At 35.1% G+C, this 26,030-nt stretch overlaps 2 protein-coding genes across 2 annotated transcripts; one reads left to right on the top strand and one right to left on the bottom strand.

Moving 5' to 3' along the window:
* The first annotated feature begins 6,386 nt into the window (after positions 1-6,386).
* On the top strand, positions 6,387-10,964 carry LOC133200755 (uncharacterized). Its single transcript, XM_061336539.1, has 2 exons — positions 6,387-6,962; positions 8,498-10,964. Exons 1-2 carry the CDS (start codon positions 6,602-6,604, stop codon positions 10,627-10,629), a joined length of 2,493 nt encoding a protein of 830 aa, XP_061192523.1. The 5' UTR covers positions 6,387-6,601; the 3' UTR covers positions 10,630-10,964.
* A 12,752-nt stretch (positions 10,965-23,716) lies between these two features.
* Positions 23,717-26,013, bottom strand: LOC133200928 (uncharacterized). Its single transcript, XM_061336743.1, has 2 exons — positions 25,956-26,013; positions 23,717-25,745 (listed from the first exon to the last, which is right to left on the bottom strand). Exon 2 carries the CDS (start codon positions 25,372-25,374, stop codon positions 24,295-24,297), a length of 1,080 nt encoding a protein of 359 aa, XP_061192727.1. The 5' UTR covers positions 25,375-25,745; positions 25,956-26,013; the 3' UTR covers positions 23,717-24,294.
* Between the last annotated feature and the right edge of the window lie 17 nt (positions 26,014-26,030).

The raw sequence follows: 26,030 nt of genomic DNA, 5'->3' as shown, positions 1-26,030 counted from the left end.
ATGAATAATATTTTTTGATATAGTTTTATAATATGTCTTAATTATTGTTATTAATGCATTTCATTTTTTTTTAATTGTACATTTATTTTTGTCACAAGAAGTGTTCCCAAAATAGGAGTGTGTGATGTATAAAAGCGACTACTTTGATTATCCAATCTATCGCCAAAGATTCGGGAATAGAAAAGAAAAAAATCGCATCCAATCACTTCTTTTTTTAATTTTATTTTTCGAATTGGAGGTCGGTTTGTTCTGCTTTTTATCATGCTTGGAAATTTTTCTTATGTTATAATCCTGAAAAATTGGTGAAAACATTTCTTGAATTAATCTTTGTAAAATAAACTTAATAGGGTCGGTCAGCAGGCACTGCCTGTATAAGTCCTCTCTATAGTTCTTCTAAATTCAGTAATTAATATTGTTCCGTAAACATCTGGAGACAAGTGAATATTTTTTTCCTTCATGGAGGCTGAAGAGCCTACAACTTCCCCAAAAATGCTACTGAAAAATATGATTTTTCCGGCCATAAATTATTATTTGTTGAAGAAAACCCCACATGTGACAGTATTACTAGTAAATAGATATCCGCTACGCAGCCAGGAACAATGCCTTAAAATAATTGTTTGAATAAATCTCAACATGATAATGGAGCTTGAAACTGAATTGTTTTCATGCATCTTAATATGATTTAAGGTTCTTTGAAGTCCCAGAAATGATCTTCCAAAAAAGTATGGCGTTTACACCCCCATGAAAGTATTGAAAACAAAAAACATTTTTTGAAAAATCAAATTTCCTTTAATTTTGTCTGCATTGTTTATTAATTTATTTTATTAACATAAAATGAAATTGCAAGTGATCTGCGATATCTTGCAGTGATATCACATGCTTTTTACACTATGTATTTATGTAGAAGAACTAAAAATCCGCACGAGTTAAAAAAATAACAAGAGGTCCAAGGGCCTTAACGGTCACCTGAGTTAGAGTATAATACAACAATTTAGAAGTTAAATACACGGATAGATGAAGCATTGTTGCCCTAAAGCAAGAGAAGTAGGAAGATCAGGATCAACAAAATAATTAGTCTAGTATTCAGTATCAACTCATAAATTAAGTTCTAATCTGTCCCCCACTTAACACTATCACCATGCAGATTATTAACAAACTATTAGTGCTTCTGTACTATTTTTAAACCCATATTAAGACCTCTAGCATTGACTTCTCTTATGGTCTTGAAGAACTTTTAATAAGATAAGTTATTTTTGTCTCATTTTTATTTATCTATTACTTACAGGTCTACCTGATTATTAAAACTAAGAAAGTACTTTTTTATTTATACGATAAACATTCTTGCATAATTATCTTATTCTATTAACCTTTCAAATACATTATTTACAGTGATTAATTATCAAAGATGAATGGAAAAGGGGAATAACTTCTCTCAGTAGAATACAAATTAATAGAGCCCTACCCAGGACCAGAATGCTTAGACGAATGGTCCAGATGTTTAAAAATCTGGTAGAAATACGCTTACTCATATTATTTAAACTTTTACTCAGTTTGCTTCCGATATGCCCAGAAGCAGAGAAGAATTTCACAGGTACAATGCATTTTCACTACAGATTCAACAAAGCCTTACCCTAACACCAGAACCCAAGACCAAGGGTCAAGAAATTTACAAATTTGGAAGAGTTACCCTCATCATCATAACTATGGACTTCAAAGAATTAACACTTTTCCACTATATTATCAAAAGCCCCCCCCCCCCACCTCGTTATGACAGAACCCCTGACCCTAGGACCACAAGATTTAAAAATTCTGTTCGAAGCTCCCATTTTCATCATAGCTAAGCAATTTATTTATCAGCTCAACACTAAGGAGCAGATAGGATTAATTAATGATTAATTAATAGAATTAATGCTTTATCACTATATAATCAATAGAGCCCCCCCCCCCCTCCTCAAGAACCCCAAAAACTGAGGCTATATATTAAAAAATTTTGGAAGAGGCATCCTTGTCTATCATAATCATGCACTTAGTTTGTTTAAATAATCTCCAGTAGCAGAGAAGAAGATTTTCAAAGAATCAATGCATTTTCACTACATAATCAATAGAGCCCCGCCCTAACACCAGAACCCCTGACCCTGGGGCCATGAAATTCACAATTTTTGAAAAGGCATCCTTATGCATCATAACCATGCACTTAGTTTGTTTAAATAATACCCAGGAGCAGAGAAGAAGATTTTGAAAGAATTAAAGCATTTTCACTATATAATCAAAAGAGCCCCGCCCTAACACCAGAACCCCTGACCCAGGGGCCATGGCTTTCACAATTCTGGAAGAGGCCCACCTCCTCATCATAACTGTATACTTAGTTTATCATCTTAATGCCCTGGAGCAGAGGAGAAGATTTTCAAAGAATTAATGCATTTTCACTATATAGTTGATAGAGCCCCGCCCTAACACCAGAACCCCTGACCCTGGGGCCATGAAATTCACAATTTTGGAAGAGGTACTCTTGCTCATCATAACTATGTACTTAGTTACTTTATTAAATATCCAGAAGCAGAGAAGATTTTCAAAGAATTAATGCATTTTCACTATATAATCAATAGAGCCCCGCCCTAACACCAGAACCCCTGACCCTGGGGCCATGAAATTCACAATTTTTGAAAAGGCATCCTTATGCATCATAACCATGCACTTAGTTTGTTTATATAATACCCAGGAGCAGAGAAGAAGATTTTCAAAGAATTAATGCATTTTCACTATATAATCAATAGAGCCCCGCCCTAACACCAGAACCCCTGACCCTGGGGCCATGAATTTCACAATTTTGGAAGAGGCACTCTTGCTCATCATAACTATGTACTTACTAACTTTATTTAATACCCAGGAGCAGAGGAGAAGATTTTCAAAGAAATAATGCACTTTCACTATATGATCTATATAGCCCCACCCTGGGGCCAGAACCCCTGACCCTGGGGTCATGAATTTCACAATTTTGGTAGAGGGCTCAATGCTTATTACAATGATGCCAACACTTTGACTGCTTGATGTCCAGGAGTAAAGAAGAAGATTTTTAAAGATTGCATTATTTTTGGTGGTTTTAGCCCCACCCCTCAGGCCCCGGGGGGGGGCAGGGACCATGAAATTCACAATTTTTGTTCCCCTTCACCCATAGATGCTATATACCAAATTTGGTTGAAATTGGTTGAGCGGTTCTAGAGAAGAAGTTAAAAATGTTCAAAAGTTAACGCACGACGGACGACGCACGACGACGGACGAAAACAGATAGCAATAGGTCACCTGAGTCACTCAGGTGACCTAAAAATTAAAAAACGAGCATTTTTTTCCGATTGCCTGGATACCTTAAGTTTTTTTTATTAAACAAATATAGCCCCTTTGTGAGGTCGATCCATAGATATACATGCATCGACTAATTCAAGTCGATATGCTTTCTGTGAAGTCTATGTCTATGGATTGACCTCATAAATTGGGTATATTTGGTATATTATTTATTAGATCAAAAAAGAAACATAGTTTTAAAGACTTTTCATCATTATAAACAAGAAAACGTCTATAAATTTTCTCTAAGTTGTTTTTAGTAACTCAGGTCAATATCGTAAAATACAATATTGACTTACACGGTAAATATACTGCAATAATATCATAAAACACTTGTTGATCAGAAAATGCATAATTAGTGTCTTTATTCATATTTCCCGAAAATATATTTGAAACTTGATAATTTTGCCTATAAAATATGATTAATTTTAATGGTAAACTTTGAAAAAATAACATGGATAAACACTGATAAATACTCATTACTTTATGAATAGAACATTTTTGGGAGTATTCTCAATTACTTTAACTGCTGATTTTCAGAAACTGAGGATTGTTCTACCTTAATGTAATTTCCTATTCTTTTACTCCTCTTTTCCGGGAGTTATAATTTGTCTAAAAATGCCCATGACCACCCAGTCCTCTTAACTGTATAGCTATACTGCACATGTAATTTAGTACTGATATTTCAATCTCTGATCTGATCAGTTTTACTTACGTTTTATCAAAACCAGGTCATCGGCTGGTCATGGAATCCCTTCCAGACAAATCGTTTTTTCACGTTTATTCGCTGTCTTTCTCTTCTACTGTGTTATCATCAATATTTGCTAGGTTTTAAGGACATTGGCAAGTCAAGGTTTTCCGGAGAAAGAAGGTTTAATACATGGGTTTTTTCACTTATAACATAGTGATTGAGAGTGATCTCCCGTGTAGAATTCTCTAAGCGGTGGAAACCAATAAAGCGTATGTTACAGAGGTAAACAAAAGCACGATTACTTCCTTCAACGGGTAGAATCATCTATACAGCAAGAAAGAAAAGTAGAAATGGCTTTGTTGTACATTGTATTCAGGGACAAAGAGCCAATAGGTCGTCATTTACGATAGTTGTGCTCAGTATGCTGGGAAGGGCAAATATGTGACATATGCTGAAAGGTAGGCCGACTGAGAACAGTTCTTAGCTAGGTCGTGTGAAGGAAGCAGCATTTAGTAACTACGAATAAAAAATAAAAATAAAACAATGCCAATATTTTTGTTACAATGTGTTTCAATCAATTAAGTCAACTACATGATAAAAACAATCAACCAGTCTCTTGATCAATTTTAGCTGTTAAGGGAAGCAACTCAGAAATAATGATCGGTGCCGGTATATCCATGTTTTGTTCCGATATATAATTTTTAGCCATAATTTCTAGAAGTCATAGGAAATGAAGATACAATAATGTATATAATACAAAAACTGTATGAAATAAGTGGGTTTTGGAAAAATATTATGGTGAAAAATTATGTAGGTCCCTTTTATCAACATTTTACATAGGAAATGCATTGAGAAGTGTAAAAACATCGATTTCACAAAATCTAAAAAAGAAGGTTGGATTGGTAGGTTAAAAGGTCAAGAATATAGCCTATTTAGTACTTTTAAACCTACTCAAGAGTTCTTGAAAAATTCTATACGATAACCAGGAACCTTGCCAATGTCCTTAACAGTCCTTACAGTTCCTGGAAGGAACTAAGACACAAATGACACGTGACCTACTGACTGATCCTTTCGAAACGTGGGCGTCACTTGGATGTTTTGAATATGAGACCTTGCATCATCCAGATTTTCCCCCCAGCAGTATTTGCTTAAAACCTTTTTCTAGTGTATATCCTTTTACTTTCTATCATAAAAAAATATACAGCTACATTTCTTGTATAATAATTTACACAAATGCCCTATGTAGTGTTTTTGGAGATCTTTTCATGCGAGCAATTTCGAGAAATCGCTCAACAAGCTAAAACCATAGCAGTTTAGCCATCTGATCTTTTTAGTAACATTTTTAAACATAGTAAATATTTCAACAATCCCGGAGTTAGCCATGATTGGGGGAGGGGGGCTCTATCCACAAATACCTTTGGTATACATATCTGCATTTTTAACAATTTGAATGGATCGAATCTCCTGAAGAAATGACGCCCGTAGCAACGGTTTCAAAAGTGGGAGGGGGACTTCCCAAAAAATTTGACAAGCAAAAAAAAAAAAAAAAAAAAAAAGCTAATTTACTGTCCGAATCCTGGAGATATGGGATTTTGCTGAGTATAATAGCATTTTGCTATATAATAGTAAATTTTCCTTTAGATGCTGCCCCCCCTCCCCCCCCCCTTTGATGTTGTAAGGTCGAGCACTGGCAAATTCCAGGATTCGGACAGTAAACATAATCCAGGTATAACTGCCTTCCTCCATTTTCTGTTAAAGGTTGAGACAGGGATTTTAAGAATTTTTTTATCAATACTTGTATATGTAATGTTTAATTGCTTCATCGATCATGTTTCAAGTGGTGTTAATTTTGATGGATGTCAAAAATATGATTTATTGGTAATATAGCATGTATAGTGACGAACGTTCCTGAAAACTTAAATTTTGTTGTGGTAACAGTACTATCCGAGATGATCGAAATACCAGGTAAATGCACTGTACAAAAATAGTTTTTAGATCTGTGTCTCGACCTTTATTAGAAAAGGAGGAAGGCAGTTACCTGGATTATTTTTTAAATATATTTCTGCGTAACAAGAGAGAAAACTGTATACAAGCATCTCCAGAAATCACTTCGCTCTCAATGTTCGTGACTTATAAGACACACATAGATTTCTATAACGTTATTATGACCACCCGTATTACTGATGGCTGGACTCACGGATCAACGATCACGCCGAATGGACAGACGACAAAAGATTTAAATCTCCAAAATACATGTCAGGAATTGGACTTGAAGAGCTCTCAGGTAGATCACAGTACCCGTGATTAACTAATCAGCCAGGTAACTGTCCTGAGCGCCTACCTCCAATTTATACCTGGCATTGGTCGATATTAATCAGACATTCGGATAGATCTCGGCAGTTTTCCACCTTGGTTTTGTGTTTGTGTAGTAACCGGAACGTGGATAAATACATGAACTATGCGGAATGTAAATAAGTCCTGACATACAATGATACATGGGTTGATCGGTATATTTTCTACACACGCTGATATGGTTGTGTACATGTTTATCAAATCAATGGCAGATTACTTATGGTGACGGGAAAAGACGCCACTGAGGGCACAAAGATTCGTGTGTCGAGGGGCAGGATGAACCCAAAAGGCGCCCTGCCCCGGCCACAAAAAGTATTTTTGTGGGAAGACAAGCCTAGACTCCTCCGAGATATCTTGTCCACTGGTCGTCTGCCTTTTGTGGCGAAACATCATGAAGGGGATTTAGCGAAATACATAAAAACATGGAAACGTCCCAACGACAGTGCCGACGACCAAATTGTGCACTTTGTAGACACGAAGACTCATCAAATGGTCGTCTGCAAAAAGATGGTTTGGGACCGGAAATCCTCCGAATACGTCACGGCAAACAAGAGGATGGAGATCCGGTCCTCTGTCAAAGGTAAGAGTGGACACGTATCCATTGTGTTTAATAAACTCTCAATATGATCATGATCCTGGTGTATTGAATACTTTTTATCTCGATAATATCAGACTATATCTTTATTCTTTAAGATGCAAAAAATATTTAAAAATTTCTCAATAAAGATATATATTAAATTCTCAAGAAAGGAGGTATCTGACAAGAGAGACTCATTGGTCTATTTACATCATATACGCTTTAGATCTTCTATAAATCTGTCAGAAATCGTGTCATGGGAGTACAGTGTGTATACTTCGTAGTGGCATTAACAGTCATTAAGTTTAAAGCGTGTTTCTCCAAACAAGCCTCTAGGCTATCTAAATAGTTTTTCTCAAACTGTAGCGTGATAAAACCGGTAAGGCTGAATATAGACTACACAGTGAACAACTATCAAGTTTTTAAATAATTAAACAACAAATTAGCATAATTCCCCAGGCCAATACAAAGTCGTTTGTCAGAGTCTGGTAGATATAACCGGTATTGAACACGCATGTGTTTTATTACCAAGGATTTTTTAAAGATACGGATCAAAGCAGTGGTTTTCTCACGATTCACAGAGACAAACTGCCATTAAAAAGATTTCCTTTTCAGGGTAAACTGTTAATGTAGGTTTCATTTCAATAGAAGGGAACACATAAAAGACTGGGACATCACATAGCAATATAATTCTGTATTTAAAAATGTCCCGAAATAAAGAGAAACTATTCGAATAGTAGAAAATATGTGATCCCTGAGAGCCACGTGAAAGTGTAATGTATGATATATAAGGTATAATGTATATTATATTAAGTATAATGCATGGTATAATGAGGACCAGGTTTGGCAGTATAAATAATCTTACATGTGTAATTGTTAACGATTATCGTAACAAATTCTAGAATCTAATTCTAATGTCGGTATAGTGTATCACTATAACCATGTCATTTTGTCGACTATTTAAAATATTCCTGTATATTTTGTATATCAGTTTCTTCTATCTCTGTGATATCCGTATATAGAAGCCTGACGCCGCAAGTCTTTAGCGTCGTATCCTTATCAAATCTATCCGACAGATTTCTGCTAAAAGGTCATCTTAAAACAAAAAAACTGCCTGCCTCATTAAAGTTCAAATCAATTCTATTTGGTATCTGCGATGTTTAAGGGTACCTGGCACCTGTACTTCCTCAGTACATCTTACCTGTTTAAATTATATTTATTACCCGTGTGTTCAAGTATTCACAAATCAGTTCCATATGAACAAATTATTCGGGTGGCAAACAACGAGCTAACATACAGAATGACGGCACGCTATAAACTAATCAAATCAGCTAGATTTTTGTTCACGATTTCAGTTTTCACATATTAGATTCGAACTTTTCTACCGCAGCATCTCTAGCAAAACCAGCAAACCTTGATATGTTAAATTTTGTACACATACTAGTACTGATGCTCTTTACATACACTTTTGTAATTTCATAAGATTTGCATTTATTATAAATTGTTTTCCGTTTTGAAAGTTGACATATGAATTTCAGGTTGGTTTGAAGTTTTGCCAGAGGACGGCCGGCCTGTGGAATATTTTGACTCCATACAAGCGATCGCCAATGTCAAACCGCGGCGGTTCCTGGTTCGAACCTCCGTGGTTGGCTATCAGCTGAGTCTTGACGCTGGGGTTGGATCGTGGGTGCCGCTGGAGATCTCCCCGGGACAGGTACTCACCACCGGCATTGTTTATATGGACCAGAAAAAAAGTAAATCGAATGTTAAGAACTTCTTCAAGAAAATTATCAAACCGGCAAAATATTCTCAAAAGGACCAAGAATTAAAGTATCTCCAGTGTTTCGATTCAAACGCTCAGGAAGTGATGATACCGCTTATTATGACGGGTGTGTTCAGTCCTGTTGGAGATCTAACGAATAATGATTTTGATTCTGTCTATGAACTCCAAGATTTAGTTGCTTCATTCTCGCTCCCAGTGCGAGCGCAGCTTATCCATGCAGATCCTAGCGCATGCTCTCTACCTAGTGGGCTAGTGATGATAGAAGGTGTACGGGAAGAAATCACGATTGTGGCGGGGGTGTACCCAGTCAATGAGGACAGTGAATTAGCTGAAATCCCAGTAAATGCAAAAATCTATTTTAGGAAGGATGTGTCACAAGGTCACGCTAGCAAACGTAAAACAGACCATATAGCCATGGACACAGAAGAACGTATTTACGAGAATAGTGCACCATTAGATCTGGAAGTGGAACTTCCGGTTCGTATCAAAACGAGCAAAAAATCAAAAGGACCTGGAATATTAGATAAACTAAGTCTACGTTCAAAGGGCAAAAAGGAACGAGCAAGTCTGAAGCAGTTACAAGAGGAAGGAGTGTTTTCTTCCAGACTGACAAAGAGTGATTTTAATTTAGAAGCTTGCACGCAGGATGACGAAGAGGAGGTTAGTGAAGATAATTTACAGAGAGAGACGACCGAGTCCCAAAGACCAGAATACACAGACGAAAAAGATCCAGTGTACCGTCCCTCTCAATTCTCGCAAGAGGATGCTATTTATCAAGGCAGAAATCTCCCACCAATTCCAAAATCCCCGCAAGAGCGAGAACCATTGTATGAAGAACTTCCGGTAGCGCCACGCCCTCCAGCGGATGAAATTGCTCATGGGTATAAAGCTCATGCAGAGGATGATGACTACATGAGTCCTGCGCAAGTGAGAAGAAACAAGGAGAGAAGTGCCATGTACAGTAAACCACCCATTGCTCCGAGGAATTCTACAAAGTCTAAAGACCTAATCTATAGATCTCAAAAGGAAGACCCACTAGATTTTGACAAATTGTTTCCTTTTACGGAGGACGGGCGTGTGACACAAGTCAGTAGGCAGGATACAGAACTTGAGGATGGGCGATCCTCTGCACGAGATTTTGAAATACCTCAATATCATACAGCAGTCAACCCACGGACTACTGTCAGTGCTACTTACCGGGACATGCGCACGCGTGCGGATGAGCATAAAATGGACAGCGATCCTTTCAATTCCTTAACCCGGATGCGGTCTCGGTCCCATAAGAATTTGCTATTGGACGCGAATGCAACAGTTCGTGGTCATAATATAAGACATGTTAATAATGTTATGAGCGTGTTTAACTATGATGGAATTAATCCCCCTCTTCAGCAGACAGATCCTCTCTTACCTCAAGAATCCGTTCCACTCCGGGAATTTAACCATCGCTTGTCTCTGTTTGAGCCTGGGCAGTATGACAGACGATCTCTGTACGCCATGAGTGAGCCGGGCAGTAAACGCTACCAGAGATCGATGTCATCAAATGGAATTAATGAGATGATGTCCAGACCGGAGGAGTCCGTGTTGTCAGGTGATTACGGTTACCATGGCGACAGTGAGTACAGTTATGCGGAGTATGGCGAGGATTTTGATGACGGATGGCGACCCCCTGCTGACTTGTCTAATCTAAGCGTACAGGAGGTGTCAAAGTCTCTACGGTACATCGGAATGAAGGACCGAGTGGTGAAGAGATTATCTAACGAACAGATAGACGGTCAATTACTGTGTTCTTTAGATAAAAACCTGCTCCGTGAGGGCTTCCCGGAACTAAACGCCCTAGATGTAAAGAAGATAATAGACTTCATCAATGGCTGGAGACCAAAGAAGTAACCCCGTCCATTTATGTGCGAATTGTCTGTGATAAATCATGTGTACAAAGTGTTTTAATGTTATACTTGTCATATCAATGATACGTGTACATTTATTTGTATCAATGCTGTGGTCCTGTTATGTATATCTGGTGTCATTTTTGATAACTTGATACATGTACTGTGTATTTCGTATTTGTCTCGTATCTCCCATTCTTCGTCTCATTACAAACAGGGTATAGTGCATTTATAGGACATTCTTGATGATGCAGCTGTGGTTTTGTTTGTATACGTAGGTATAAACAATATACCAATGTTTTCTTTTATTATAAAATTAAATGAAATATCTGGCATTAATCAGTCTTTGTTTTCTCTCTAGAGTGATTCTTTTAAAAGGTGTCCTGTTTTTGGTTTTGTATAGGATTATATTGGAACTTATTAATGTGTCTTAATTACAGACACTGTCATCTCTCTCTCTCTCTCTCTCTCTCTCTCTCTCTCTCTCTCTCTCTATATATATATATCTACTGAATAATTTCCCCGTTATTTATTATGATAAACCATAATGCTGTTATCAAGAGGAGTAACAACCCCTCTGTAAATCCAAATATGGAAAAAGTTGGTCAAAGCTAACCGTTTCATGACAATGTCATTTATGTAACACACAAATCAATAACACGATATTTTACACACCTGCACCCAGTCAATAGGAAAAGCTGAACGAAAGATATGACTTTGAATTAATAAAATGTCCTTCTTTGTAACAAAGAATGTTGTTATACATGGATTACGCTGTATAATAGTTGCAACCAGTATAAGGTACATGTACTCGTATGCGCACGGTTATCACAGTTAGATGGACTGGTTTCCGTTCCAATTGAAACTTATCGGGCCTTTCCGACAAGCGGAAAAACGTGATTTTGCTATGGGACAGTAATATTTTAAAACGAACTGACAGTTTTAAACATATGAAATGTCAGATTTACTTAAATCAAAGTACTGTGAGTACTGATAGACGGTGGCATGAATGATTTTGTTTGATTTTTTGTTTGTTTTAATTAAAACGTCCCTCTCGGGAATTTTTCACTCATAATGAGACGCCACCATTGCCATTGGTGGGCTTTAAATTTATATCTATACTCAGCACTCAGGGCCATTGTGCAGTGAGGGATCTTTTTCTGGTCAGCACTTACTGCGACACGGGACCTCAGTTTAACAGTCTCATCCGAAGGACCGGTCTCCACGTCCCGCAGTGGGATTCGAACCCGCGACGTAAGGATGGATCGGACTCCTTACTCCGTGACTCTAGAGCAAATGCTCTAATTACTGCACCACATGGCCACTGGCATGAATGAATTAAATAAAATAAAATGATATGAGAATCTGTAAAATGATATTGAAGATATGAAAGTTTGTTGCAATTTTTCACAATACATGTATTAATTTGATAAGTTAATTTATATTTGCGTCAGTATAATGAGGACATGTATTAATTGAAGTTGTTAAGCAATTTATTGCATGAAATTTTCTACATTTATTTAGTTTTATTATAAAATTATGTTTGAAGAAAAAAATGCGCTGAAATGCCAGAAACGAAAGATCGATCATTTCAATCTTTTTCTTTTCATTAATTAATCCTTAAAACAATTCATTTTACCCTAAATGTTAAATTAAGGGAATCAAAGGTTCTAATATATTCATGTGGTGACCGAATATATTTATTTTAAGACAGCTTTCATGCATGTGTGGTTCCATTTAGGTGCGCTTCCAAGTAAGATGTGCATTTTTTTTTTGTAGAAATGTGTTTGAAATATTATAGGAATAATTAATAACCCTATTGTGAGTTGCAGATATGAGCGAGTATCAGTAAATTCCGAATTCATTGTACCTTCTTCGCATAATTTGAAAATAATCATATCAGCATGCATTTCAGTGATATCAAGTATCGAATGAAAAAGTTAAATTTTACAACAAAAAGTGTCATGAAATCGTGGTGTGCTGAAGTTAGAAATTGTGACTTTATAATATAAAATCTTATACTCAGTGATTAATTATCAAATTTTGCTAATCTGGAGTAAAATTGAACTCACAATATTTTTTAAAACAAAAACTAACTTTTCTTAAAATATACGGTAAAAAGGGAAATGATGAATGACTTTTGGCGTTGTATTGTTGTTTTGCGCGACATAAATCATATGCTGAAAGATAATGAAATAGACTATATCTTTGAATCTCAATCTTTGCCAAATTTCCAGTAATTTACTTATTTCTATAAGGTTGAAAGACTTCAAGAATTGTACAGTAGTTTTACCTATTTGTTTGATATACATGTATATACTATTCGAAAAGAAAAAAAAAAGAACAGAATAACAAAATATCTTTCACCCTCTATTTCTCTTAATATCTTAATATGCACTGACCCCGCAAGTCATTGTGTAATACGAAGTTTTGAAAACACATGTAGGAGAAGGCTGACCTAAATTAAGCCTACTGAATTCGCAAGAAAATCCTAATATTTCATGTAAATGTATTTGTGTAGCTTTTTTCTTACACTTTTTAAAGGGTAAATTTTATTCGAGGCACGATAGAATTTTCAAATACAAATGAAATATATGGGTAACTTTTGTTCGTCGCAGTCTTATAATTATAGCTTTGATAAATTAGCATCCTTTCAGTAGATTTTGTGTCCGAGATAATTAGGCAATGCCTTTTGTTTTTAGATAGAACCGTAATAAAATTTGCAACATGGCATCGTATCTGCCTTCAATAACTCTCTTTTATGCAAACTTTAAGAGGACGTGATTTTTTTTTCTATTCCGAAAATATATCTTTCTCTAATATAGTATCGTCAACAGATACTAGAAATTCAAATAATCAAAAGACACCGTAAAATTTCAATAAACTGTATAAGTATTATTGTATAAAAATTCCACAAAACAATAAGAAATACGCAGTCCTCGAATCATGTTAACTGAATTTTTGGAAATGGAGAAATTTAGGGATCGACGCTTTCCAAGCATGGAGTATCTCGTAATTAGGGAATACCAAATTGGGAACATCTCGCAATTCGTGTTTGTCGCACATTCAACAGCGAAGAAACCGCCGAGAGTGTGTTGGTTTAACAATAATTATTTTATTTCCTAAGATGGTAAGGTGTAATGTGAAACAATTATCTATAAATATTTTCCCCCAGATTTTTTTTTACTTTTGATAAATTTTATTGAAATTTTACATTTACACAACGCAAAAAGGCCGTGTATACGAACAGACTTTTTGCATTTGTTTCATGTTCAGCAAACTTTATGTACGAATTGACTTCTGTGGTTTGCATACGAACTGACTCCTTATATACGAATCAGTTTTTGTACGAATTAACATTAAGTCGGCGTAATTTAATGAATATTCATGAGGCGAGAAATATTATAACGGCAAATATCAGGAATTAAACTTTGCGCCCATCAACAAAATGTCATTGAAATAACTTGAGAACCAAGTACATTTTATTTTCGAACATCGAAACGACCCCACTTTCATTATTTTGTCTCTGCGAAAATCGCCGCTAGGGTCCCCGTGATTTTACACTGTTGTTTATTCATAGCCCAGACCAGCAGCAATAGCCTGTGGCTATAAATAGCCACCGTCTAAAAAGGAGGAATAACTAATATGTTAAATCATTAACATCAAGCAAAGTGCTCTCCGGTGCGCCAAAACGTCATCAAAAGTCGCCATTTTTGTGTGTAATGCATATGTATGCATACCACTTTCCCATTTCAAATGCTCAGGAAACTGCCAAAAATTAAACAAATGCCCTGAAGATTTCCAGAAGACGACATTATAGACAGTAGATTAAAATTAGGATAATTTTTACCCAAACCTTGTGACCTATTTTATTCTCTAATAAAACTCTGGGCGCGATTGATTCACTTACACCGCTTACACCGTGTACACCTTTTTTAATCAAGTGCAGGGGTGTCAACTTTTGGTGTACACTTTCTTACACCAAATTTAGGGCATGTGTTGAAAGGTGTACACTGAATCCAATATGGCGGAGAATGTTACGATTGAAAATTTAAGAAATGGTTTTATGTAATATAAAGGATAAGAAATCACATTCAAGTTGTCTTTTGTGTGTAAGTGATGACATTGAAATCATTTTTTGACCATTTAAAATAATTTATTCAATTATTAATTTTTTTTTTTCACTTTAAACAAAAATTTTTAGCCAAACACTGGCGAGATGCAAAACATATACTACACCATCATCTTTCACACCGGTGTACACTAGTGTACACCAAGTTAAGCTAAATAAAGCACGCCCAGAGTCTGATTTTTTTTTTTTATCGTGCGCCGTAGGATCGTGCCCTGTGCACATTCAATCATAATAAAATCTTCACTTTTGTCTATACTTTATCAAAAATAAATAAATAAATAAATAAATAAGATGTATTTAAAATATGATAAATAAACATTTGCTGAAGATTTCAGCTTAGTGCGCCCATTATTTTTCGATAAAAACGTTTTGTCCACGATTTTACCGGACAACCCTCGTACATGTGAATGCATAGGGAATTGAAAAAAAAAACAAAACAACTAGATGTGTCATAACGCCACGAATGCCCCCCGCAGGCAACCAAAATTTCAAATGCCATATTTAGTAAATCTTTTCCAAGCTCAAGGGGGATAACTGTCAAAAATCTTCAGACCAGTTTTCTGGTAAAGTACCTGCATATGCAATTTCAACCTTGTATACATCATTACAAAAAGTTTGAGAGCGGAACACAGGCACTTGTTTCTGTAATAATATTTTGACCCATAGTATAATAATAACAAGGTTTATTATTATACTATGGGTCAAAAATTTATTACAGAAACAAGTGCCTGTGGAGCGGAAGCTGAAAATTTATTTTTTTCTAAGTTCAAGAGGGATAACTATATCAAAAATCATCGAAGACTAAATTCAATCTTGACCGGTATTTTATTTTATTTTATGGTAAAACACCTACATATCCAACCTTATACATACATCCCTACAAAAGTAAGAGAGCGGTAACTGAAAATTTCTTCTTTTTTTCTAAGTTCAAGAGGGAAACTGTCAAAATCATCGGACCATGAGCAAATTCGAACTAGACCTGCGTATTCCTATGACAGTATCCATATGCCAAATTTGAGTTGAATGTGTGCAACTGTTGCCGAGATAATGAACGGAAAGTCAATGATGACGGAATGATAGAATAACGGAATGACGGAACAGGGTATCAATATATGCCCTCGGCCATTTTATGGCGGGAGCATAAAAAGAGTAGCAGGATCACTCTAATTCATATTGATATGCAGAAATTCCTATAAAGTTAAGTGATTATGGACAATGGTTTAGGATAGATCTAAAATCGGGTATTATATATAATGCAAGTATAAAGGAATGAAATCTTTTAAAAATTCTTTTCTCCAAAACAGCAAAGCCATTAAGTCATATTAATTAATATTGAAGCATTCTCATTTTGTGTATATTCCAGTATCTTAGTTATGATTATAATCCCTTGAGGCTAAGGGAGGGAAACATAGCCTTATGGGGTCATTTTTTTTCATGTGAATAAAGAGAAATAATTTATGATAAAATCTTAAGATCTTCAGAACAGCAGAACTTGGATCATAGTAAAAAGTCCTCCAATGAAAAAAAAAAAGATATTTTGTTTAAAATGTTAGATTTAAATTTCATTTTAATTGACTTTTTTATGCTAGTGTCATATTATCATGAAAATCTGGTGAAGTTGATAAAATTATTGCGTGGACTAAACCGAACACTATGGGGGAAAATCAGCTTGCGCATGCACCAGAATGCTAGACACGCCGTCCCTAAGACAACTGGCTCTTAGAACAATGCAACACAGATAAAACTTGCCCACCGTCGGGACTACTCCTAACACAAAGACAACTCGTCCAAACCACTTTATGTGATCAACTTAAACTGAAAGTTTACAGATGATAACAACAAATCTGAATACCGTGGAAATATATTTATTAGCGTATACTACATGTAGCTCCAAATATTTTCTTATACACATGTACTTTAATTAATAAATAAGAATATCTATTGTCTAATTTTCTTTTACCATAGCTATGTAATAATGTAATGATATGTAATAATATGTAGTAATAGTATAAATATTTATATCCACTAATTAACGTGAGTAAAGTCCATGTTTCAAGCAGAGGATGATTGAAGGGGGGTGCCAGTTGTGTTTTTTTTTTGGGGGGGGGGGCGCTATTTGTCCTGATTCCTGTTGATCTTTTCAAAAAATTTCAACATAGATCTACATGTAATATGATATGTGAAACCATCTCTTAATTCTGAGGTTAAAAGTCAAGACTACATTACAACAATAGATACCTAGATAAACATTTAATATTAAGGCCGTGCTATTATTATTTATTATAACAGCTTAATTTAGCAATAAGACTTCTTACTTCATAATGAAAAAAATATATGTTTTTTCAGATCAAGAAAGAAATCTTTTTTTATAATACATGTTTTCAATACAACCTAGAAACTTTCTGCTGGTCTACGTATTGCAGTACTTTTTTTGGAAGTACAGCAACTTTTTAATTATTTTGACCCCGACTTGTATATAAGTATTGTTGAAACCTACACCTACTTCGGTGAACGAGAGTTCTCGCTCTTCTTTCGCACAGTCTGCACAGGCTAGCGACAATCAATAAATTCGGATTTCCGTAATTTTTTGAAATTATTATTACATAAAAAAAAATAACTTTGTAATGTTTTAACATAATAAATATAAATTTTATGCTGAAAATAATTTGTTTCAGATAAAATATAGAATAGATTACCGGGTATTTGAATTAAAAAAAAATGAAATGTTGACCACTGTATCGTAATGATTAAAAGTGAATTCTGTAATATAGGGCTGGGCACAGTCAATGTCATGTTCAAAACAAACTTTTCAGATAATAAAAGCCAACCTTGAGTTCCGAATTCTTAGTGAATGGACAGCAAGTTTCGATTACGAATTACTGCTCTTTGTTTAACTATTCAGTGCTTTTGTATTGTGGACAAACATTGAACTACATGAAACGTATACGTAATGAAGACTGAATAGATGAGTAAATAATATAACACGCTCTGCCTAATTGACGTATTGTCTCTGTGTGTACCAGTTACATTGAACCTAATCTTTAAATACACCGAGAAGTAGGGATCTAAATTTTCGTTCTGACAAGACTAAAACAATTTCTTTTAAAGGTTTTCAGAAAAAGAGTGTCTGTCTTGTGTGTACATTTTTACATATTCAGATGTGCACTGATTAAGGTGATAGGTATTTTATGTGTGTGTATTTAAATTCTTTAAATTTGTGCATGCACCCTCACACCCTCCCTCACACACAGACACACACCCACCCTCACACACACACACACACACACACACACACACACCCTCACACACCCTCACACACACACACACACACACACACACACACACACATATATATATATATATATATATATATATATATATATATATATATATATATATATATATATATATATATATATATATATATATATATATATATATATATATATATATAATAGACATTCATCACATATCAAACATATCTTTTCTGGTTTATACAAATAATTCATTCTTCCCTGACCTCGTCAATCAAGATTTTTTTTCAAGAGGATCTAGATTAAGATTTTCAAAAAGGAACCCATACTGAATCCATTTAAGTGTGAATTTGAGCTTTTATAAACATACGCGTAGGATTTACATGATTTATGAAATTGATCTCGGTTCGTTATTTTCACCTTTCATCTACATTTCGTCAAGGGGCTAGGAATCCCTTCCTCTTCATTTTTTCGATAATTCTTCAGAACTTTGAAAACTTCAGCACAAAGGTGTTTTAGTCATGTCGCTAATTTAGCAACTTTAGTTGCTAGTAGCTAAAGTCGAAGACTTCAGTTACATAATCAGTGATACATATGTACGTCATGTATATCATAAATGGATATTGTGGTAGTGATTTTGTTTTACACAATAAATATTATCACAAGGATTTTGTGCAATTTAACCTGCCATTTATCCATGAATTGACCTTAAAGTTAGCAGGACCTTTCAAGAAAACATTCATTTGATTGAACCAAGTGCTATTTTTTTTTGATAGCTTTTTAATATCAAGATATCTTACGAAAATTTTGTATTGAATTTTTATCCGAATGCATCTCACATATTAACTGGTATATTGGTATTCTATTAAAACTGGTGTAGATCTTCGATCTATACTATGCGTAAATAAACTCTAAACCAACAGGTGCTTAGAGACAGAAACCACCCCCACCCCCCCCCCCCACCCCCCCCCCCACCCTTACTAGGATAGACATCCAGGTTCCAATGACTTTTCGTTATTCTTTTTATATATATATATAAATTATTTTTCTAGCACACAATTAAACTTTTTACATTAATTTCCTGATTTTCAATATTGAACACATCTCTTCAATCCAGAGACTGGATTTTACTGGTCAGAGAGAATTAACAACTCAAGCTGAAAAAATTTTCTTTGATTAAGAGCACACAATGTTTACATGAATTAATGTGCATTTAAAATGCAGGTTACTTGCACGTAATCGTATAGAATTTTTTCTTTCATATACATAATACAGTTCTGTTGGAATACAGGTAATGTCATATAGAAAAGATTTCTGAAGATTTCAATGGCGTTTTAATGAATCCGATAGTGCCCGTGATTGGTATAGTAAATCAATGCTAATGTCAATATTGCTATCAATTTGTGTTTTACTTTATTAAGTCATCGAGGAAATTTGACATCTGACATGCCAATGATTTTCTTTATACCGCAAAATCAAACACATGAAATAGAGCCTCAATGCTTTTGGGTTAAAACCAAATCTCTGACGAGACTTAGCTCTACTGATCTCGACTCAAAGGTACACTTGAGCTAATAATATTCATTTGTATTTGAGCACTAAAAATTCTTCTTGATGAAAATAAGAGGAAATGGATCAGTAAGTTCAGATAATTTTGAATGTTATTTCTCTGTGACTATAGTAATCTATCAACTCCACGTTCATTAAAACTTAAAATTGATATCGTGTAACTAGACACCGTTTTAATGGATTGAAAATCAGTTTCAATATCTGGGTTTGATTTTAATGGTAAATTTTTCCAAACACACACAAAAAGGCAATGTACGGTTTGTTTAACAAAATAAAAGATATGAACTTAAAACTGAAAACTCTTTTTGGTATTTATGTAAGCAGCGTCTTATGCTATGCACCTGAAGTGGGGGATTTTCATAAAGAAAGTACATGTTTCATATTGTAAGAGAATTTTATAGGTTAGACAAAGTACTTGTAATGACATGGTTTACCCGCTTTGAGCTTTACAGATAAAAAAAAGAATTTAAAATTCTTGGTTAAAAATACAAAATAGGGACAATTGTATACTACTAAAGTCATGTTTACAGGATATGGTAGGAAATGATGTATGGATTACAAACGTAAGAAACGAATTTCAACTGAATGGTGTAGCACATTTATATCACAAAAGTAATGTAATGTAATATAAAGTTTATCGCAGCATTGCAAAATCGGTTATAAAGTAATAAATTTACCGATTTCTTTTAGAAGCTGGCATGATTTTTTTTCTTTAAATTTGGATGAATAGCTTTATCCGCAATGTTGCCGTCAAATTTTTCTACTCGCCGTCCGTTACCCAATGACAGAGCCTCATTCTAGTCGAAGGCAAAACAACTACATCTGTCAGAATTGGTTTTAGTCATACTGACTTAGAATGGTAAGTGAAGCCAAGACCTATGAAATCTTTTTAATTTTTTTTTATTAATCTACATTCTATATATACAATGTAGAGGCTGCTTCATAGCTAACACTATGAATATCAGATGAAGGCGACCACTATTTATAAAATTTGCTTTCCCTGCACTGCAGAACACAGGCACTTTGGGGTATGGACCCCCCCCCCCTTTTCCAATTTTTTTCTTTTTAAATATAGGGTCGAGTCACCTTTTTCCTATTTATTTTATTCTAATATACACTGTATGTTATCAATAATGTAACTCTTTTGTCTCTATATGCTGTTTTTAAATATACCGTTTTCGACTGATACATAAAAAGAGAGAACCGTTTTCGACTGATACATAAAAAGAGAGAACCGTTTTCGACTGATACATAAAAAGAGAGAAGGCTTCTCTCTTTTTATGTATCAGTCAAAAACGGTATATTTCAAAACAGCATATAGAGACAAAAGAGTTACATTATTGATAACATAAAGTGCATATTAGAATACAAAAATAGTAAAAAGGTGACTTGACCCAATATTTAAAAAGAAAAAGAATGGAAAAGGGGGGGGGGTTCATACCCCAAGTGCCTGTGCTTCAGAATTCAAATACGATGTCACAAAGGTTAATGTGGGTACAGGTTAATGTGGGTAGCACGTGACATGTGTGCAATAGGCCTGCGAGTGTTCTCAATATCGGGCGGAAATATTTGTTTTTATTTCAATTGGCTAAAAGGCTGTTTCTAGAATTACGTCCGACTGGGAAAATTGTGTAGGTTATTTATATACCAATTAAGCTATACTTTCATGACATGTTTGTTTATTTGAAAATTGGAATAGTTGAATACTATATTGAATATTTCAACATTTTTTTTTAATTTTTTGCTTTCTGTCTGAAACTAGAACATAGCATATCGTGGTTACAGTCAGCGAACAATGTATTGTAGCAAGCGTACCATACACTGTTCTGTAGATAAAGTATAATATACACTTATATGAATGCCTTCCACTTCATATACATGTACACGTATATAAACAAAACACAACTTAGGTGTAAGCCGGTCAAGCTAAGGCAACCGGCGTCTAATGTTACATTTAACCCCTATATAGCCTTGGAAGCGTATGTTTAATACAAAACATTTTTTGCATATTACACATGTATATTTTGAGACCATATTATACTATCCATGGTGAAAAACCAGAGATAATATACTTGAGGGTTTTTTTTTAAAAGAAAGAAAAAAAACCTCTGGAAACCTTTTCCATATAATACGCATAATACGCACACAATACACGTATATGAAACCTGTGAAAAGTACAGGAACCTTGTAATTAAATCAATTATAATTTGAGTGACGTCCGAACAAGAGTGTTCAGTAACATCTAGTAAGGACTTTTGTACTTGCTCATAATAAAAGATTTCTGTGATTTTAAACTTGTGCACTGAGTGAGACTGACTAAGAAAAACCATGAATCCATAACTAAATGACACTGAACTTTCATACTGGCCTTCCTATGGCTCCGCCTTGTACAATGTATTACTGCGCATAACCATTCAAACACGTTACTATAAATACAATTCCCGCTATACTTCGAAACGCGGGAAAACATAATTATTGTGACAGAAATGGTAAGAAACATCTTTTTCACTGCTTTTTTTAAAAGCAAAAGTGACTGCAATTCTCGAGGGGATCTTACACCATGTAATGTTGCAGTTAAATACCTTGTGTTATTATTTTAGGTAAACAAGGTTTATAATGGAAACAATATATATAGCCATTATCATTGGTACTGACTACCTTGTGTTATAATTTTAAGGGGGTAAACTTTTATAGCAGAAACATTATATATAGCCATTATCATCGATACTGATTCTCATCAAGGTAAAATCTCATACCCTTTGACTTAACATTCGGCATTTATTTCGCCGCTCTCTCCTGAATGGGAATATACTTGTTAACTTTTTGTCAGTTTTAAATGTTCCTTGCGTCCAAAGACCATAGATATTTACTTTTTTCAGAATCAGGTCGTTACTTTTAGTTATTCTGAATTCATCTGTGTTACAGGAAAAAAGTCAAAGAAATTTGTAAAATGTATTGTCATAAATAGATGTTTATATAACCTTTCTTATGTAATCACAACAGATAATGCTTAATCAGCATATTACCTTTTTGTGTTGATAATAAAAGTACATTGGCGCCCAAAAGCCGATTAGGAAAAAGTATGGTCAATTTGTTTAACCCATGACTTACTGGGAAGAGAATATTCGTAGCTGAGGGCTTACAAGAATTTTAACACCAGTTTTCGGAAAGCCGTGAAATTGGCGGCTTTCCCGTTTATCCGACTTTTACCCTCGCCCACTGACTCTCCGCATTAAACCCCTGAATAACACATTTGTTTTCGAAAACAATGTTCCTCTTAACTTAATCACTTCTTATTAATTTGTTGATCTTCAATTTTAATTTAAAGTAATTTCCATCGTTAAGTATTATTATTTTAAACGTTTGAGTAAATACCCTGTTGATCATCATCAAATAACCGATTTATTAGTGATATTAGCAATATTAATAATATGTTACCAAACGATTTTAGGTTTAGAGTTGGAGCAGCCCTAAAACACGTTATTTGTCGAGTTCCAGCTCTTCTTAATCCCCCTCGAAATCGACTGCAATTAAATTCGACACTGTTCTCTTGTAGGACAGCTGGGAAGAGCAAATAGCGTATTTATGACGGGAATTTAATGGTTTGCCAGAGGACTATTTGATCAGGGGAAGTATTATTGACGAGAGACGGACAACTACTTCAATTACAATCAAATATAAAGGTAGCAGAACATATGTAGCAGAGAGCCACGGGACTACTGCTCATTGCAGTGCTCCGAGCACCTGTTTCTGCGGTCCACTTGTATGTATTGAGAGTCTAGTAACAGCATTGATTTGAAGTTATTAAACCTGGGAATATCAGAATTTTTAAATTGAATTGAACTTGTAAGGTACATGTAATTTAAGCTTTAAACTCCCCCAATATTAATGAAACCTGTCTATGGCGGCTACTGAGTAACTGTATTGTATTGACTGAATTAGAACTGTCAGTACGAGACGTCGAATTCATATCAAATAGGAAAAAATATCTTAAAGCAAACAATGCCATTCAAATATTTACTGTATAGAAAAGACTACATTAATATAATGGAATACTTAATAAAGAAATTATTTAATAATAACTTTATACATGTATATATACCTCTATACTATAGAAGTTTGTTATTGTCGTTTTAGGTTTGGGTATAGGTTTTGGTTAGATTTGGATAAATGGTGTTTAAGGAAGCTCTAAACACTAAAAACAAGTGCTTTTTGGACTGAGAGAAAATATATCATATAAAGGTGTGCACATTGAGTCTATTTAGTTCATTTTCAACATAGGGTACCTGCCTTATTTCTCCAGTAAAAATGTTCAAAGACAATGGACTATTCGTGAACAGAAATCACTGTTGTTTACTTACATGGGGAATATTAATGGAAATAATGAATTGAATTACTTATTCTTGGTCTAATATAACGCTAATAATATTTTAATTTATTACAAATTGTGTTATTAACTGTAACTAATTATTTTTTCTATCTTACTTCTAAGGGCAGATCACTCTAACTGCATAAAACTTAGTCTACCCTATAAGTAGAACTCTTTAGTGTGCAATGTTTAGAGCTTCCTTAACATCCAGACATAAATTTGAATGTGTTTACCGCCTTCACTTAATTAAAGGTATTTTACAAATAAAATCAAACATAGTCAAAGTGATAAATGCCCAACAACTTTAAATTAATATGAATATGACAAAATCCAACTAACACTAAGTCATGAAAAGAAATTGTTTCTTAATGCATTCACCGGAGATAAGAGATGATCACTTTGTCTATGCGCGGCAGGTCTGGTCATTGTTCTGCCAGAAATGCCCGCTGATGGTACTCTTCCGGTACGGCTCGTGGACGCTGAGGTAGTTCGAAGGGAATGCGGTTTCTCGGAAGAAGGACGCTGAATGGTAAGTTTTGGGGTTGGCTTTTTGCTGCGAGGTTTGGCGCTCTGGGCCCGTCGCTTGTCATAAGTAATTACATTGTACTGTATGGGGTTTGTCATGTTCAAACGAATTGCCCGTTCACTCCACATTATGTTCCGACACTCATAACTTCCGTCTTTGTGCAGCATAGGCAGCAAACCGTACCGCTGGTACAGATCCTGCCTCGAGCGCTCCAGGTCTGTTAATCCCTTAGCGTGATGGGCTAACATATCCCAATTTAGCTTAGTCTTTTCTGTTTTCTTTTCCATTGCAGTCTCGTTCACATTTCGTTTAATTAATTTCCAACTTCTTTTAGCGCCACCTAGTGCCGATGTTATCTCTTTCATGCCGGTTTCCGGTTTCTCCTCTTCGTCAATCTCTTGTGTTTCTTCTGAAGTTATATCCTCCTTTGGTTTGGTGGCATTGACAAACATCCTTGCGGCTGCTCCCGACACGTCTGTCAGTCTGTTCAAAGTCTCTTTAAGTTTGGTGTACCCTCTACTACTCCCATACTGGGTGTTTCCACAGGTCTCTGTCATGGCTCCTTGAAATGTAAAACTGCTCTTGAAGTTCGGTTTGGGTCGAATGAGGAATTTCCCACTATCATCATTTATTCTCTTTAGAGATTCACCGAAAGAATTCCAAAATTTTTCGTTTGTTTGATGACTTGGAGTTACCCCCTCATCGTCCGAGTCAGAGAACGAGAGTTCCTCATCAGTGACCGAGGCCACGGAAATATTCACGTCACTCCGCCGCCCGGCAGACGACAGCCGCCCGGTGGCAGACGACACGGGCCGCCCCACCGGTGACAGAGTTGAGCAGTTTGTCCCACGTGCTTCTTTAGAGTTCATGAAGCTATCTTCTTTTTCTTTTAATATCATTTGACCAGATCACCCCGTCTTTATGAAACATAATCCAATAAAATACATTTCACAATTCCCTTTAAAATATCAAGTCCATCTATGTTTGTCCAATGAATAATATTTCGTTTTCACAGTTGTTCATTATATTCCACTCTCGTTTAGTTGGTAATTAACGGTGTACTTGACAGGTAGATTCGGTCGATAGTTTGCCTAACTACCTTTTAACCATTCTCCAGTGTATTTCCATATACCGTTTTACCTAGAGCATTGCCTCTTTTTGTACCCGTTTATATACTGTGTATATAACTTAGACTGCATTACAGAACAAAAATACCTGGCCAATAGAAGTCGTCGGTGCTAAAGGCGGCTGTCAACCGATACAAATACTTCTATTGAAAGCGAAAAATATGTAATTATTTCTACAAAGGCTTACTGCATATTTTTTGATATTTAAACCTCTTGTTTCGACTCTATGTCTTAAGTGTGTAAGGGAGTTTAAATATACCCGGCTTTTAAATGGTCAATAGAGAAGATGTTATAGAAGATGCAAGCATTCTCAATAATTAACCGCAATGACAAATATTACAAGTAAATATTACCCAAGAGGTTTGTCAATAGTTATAGATTAAATATTGTTGCTGCACAGAAGTGCTTCGGAAATTTTATGACTCCTT

This window comes from Saccostrea echinata, unplaced genomic scaffold (genome assembly GCF_033153115.1).
Source record: "Saccostrea echinata isolate AGI-Se365-2 ecotype Australia unplaced genomic scaffold, CSIRO_AGI_Sech_v1 ptg000041l, whole genome shotgun sequence".
Lineage (NCBI taxonomy): Eukaryota > Metazoa > Mollusca > Bivalvia > Ostreida > Ostreidae > Saccostrea > Saccostrea echinata.
The sequence above is the reverse complement of the archived record's forward strand: the minus strand, read 5'-3'. Positions and strand labels throughout refer to the sequence as shown.

Bases quoted from the DNA above. Each gene is read 5' to 3' on its own strand.
- LOC133200755 (XM_061336539.1), top strand. From the start codon at position 6,602: ATGGTGACGGGAAAAGACGCCACTGAGGGCACAAAGATTCGTGTGTCG. The intron at 6,963-8,497 runs GTAAGAGTGGAC...TATGAATTTCAG, and splicing joins GATCCGGTCCTCTGTCAAAG to GTTGGTTTGAAGTTTTGCCA.
- LOC133200928 (XM_061336743.1), bottom strand. From the start codon at position 25,374: ATGATATTAAAAGAAAAAGAAGATAGCTTCATGAACTCTAAAGAAGCA.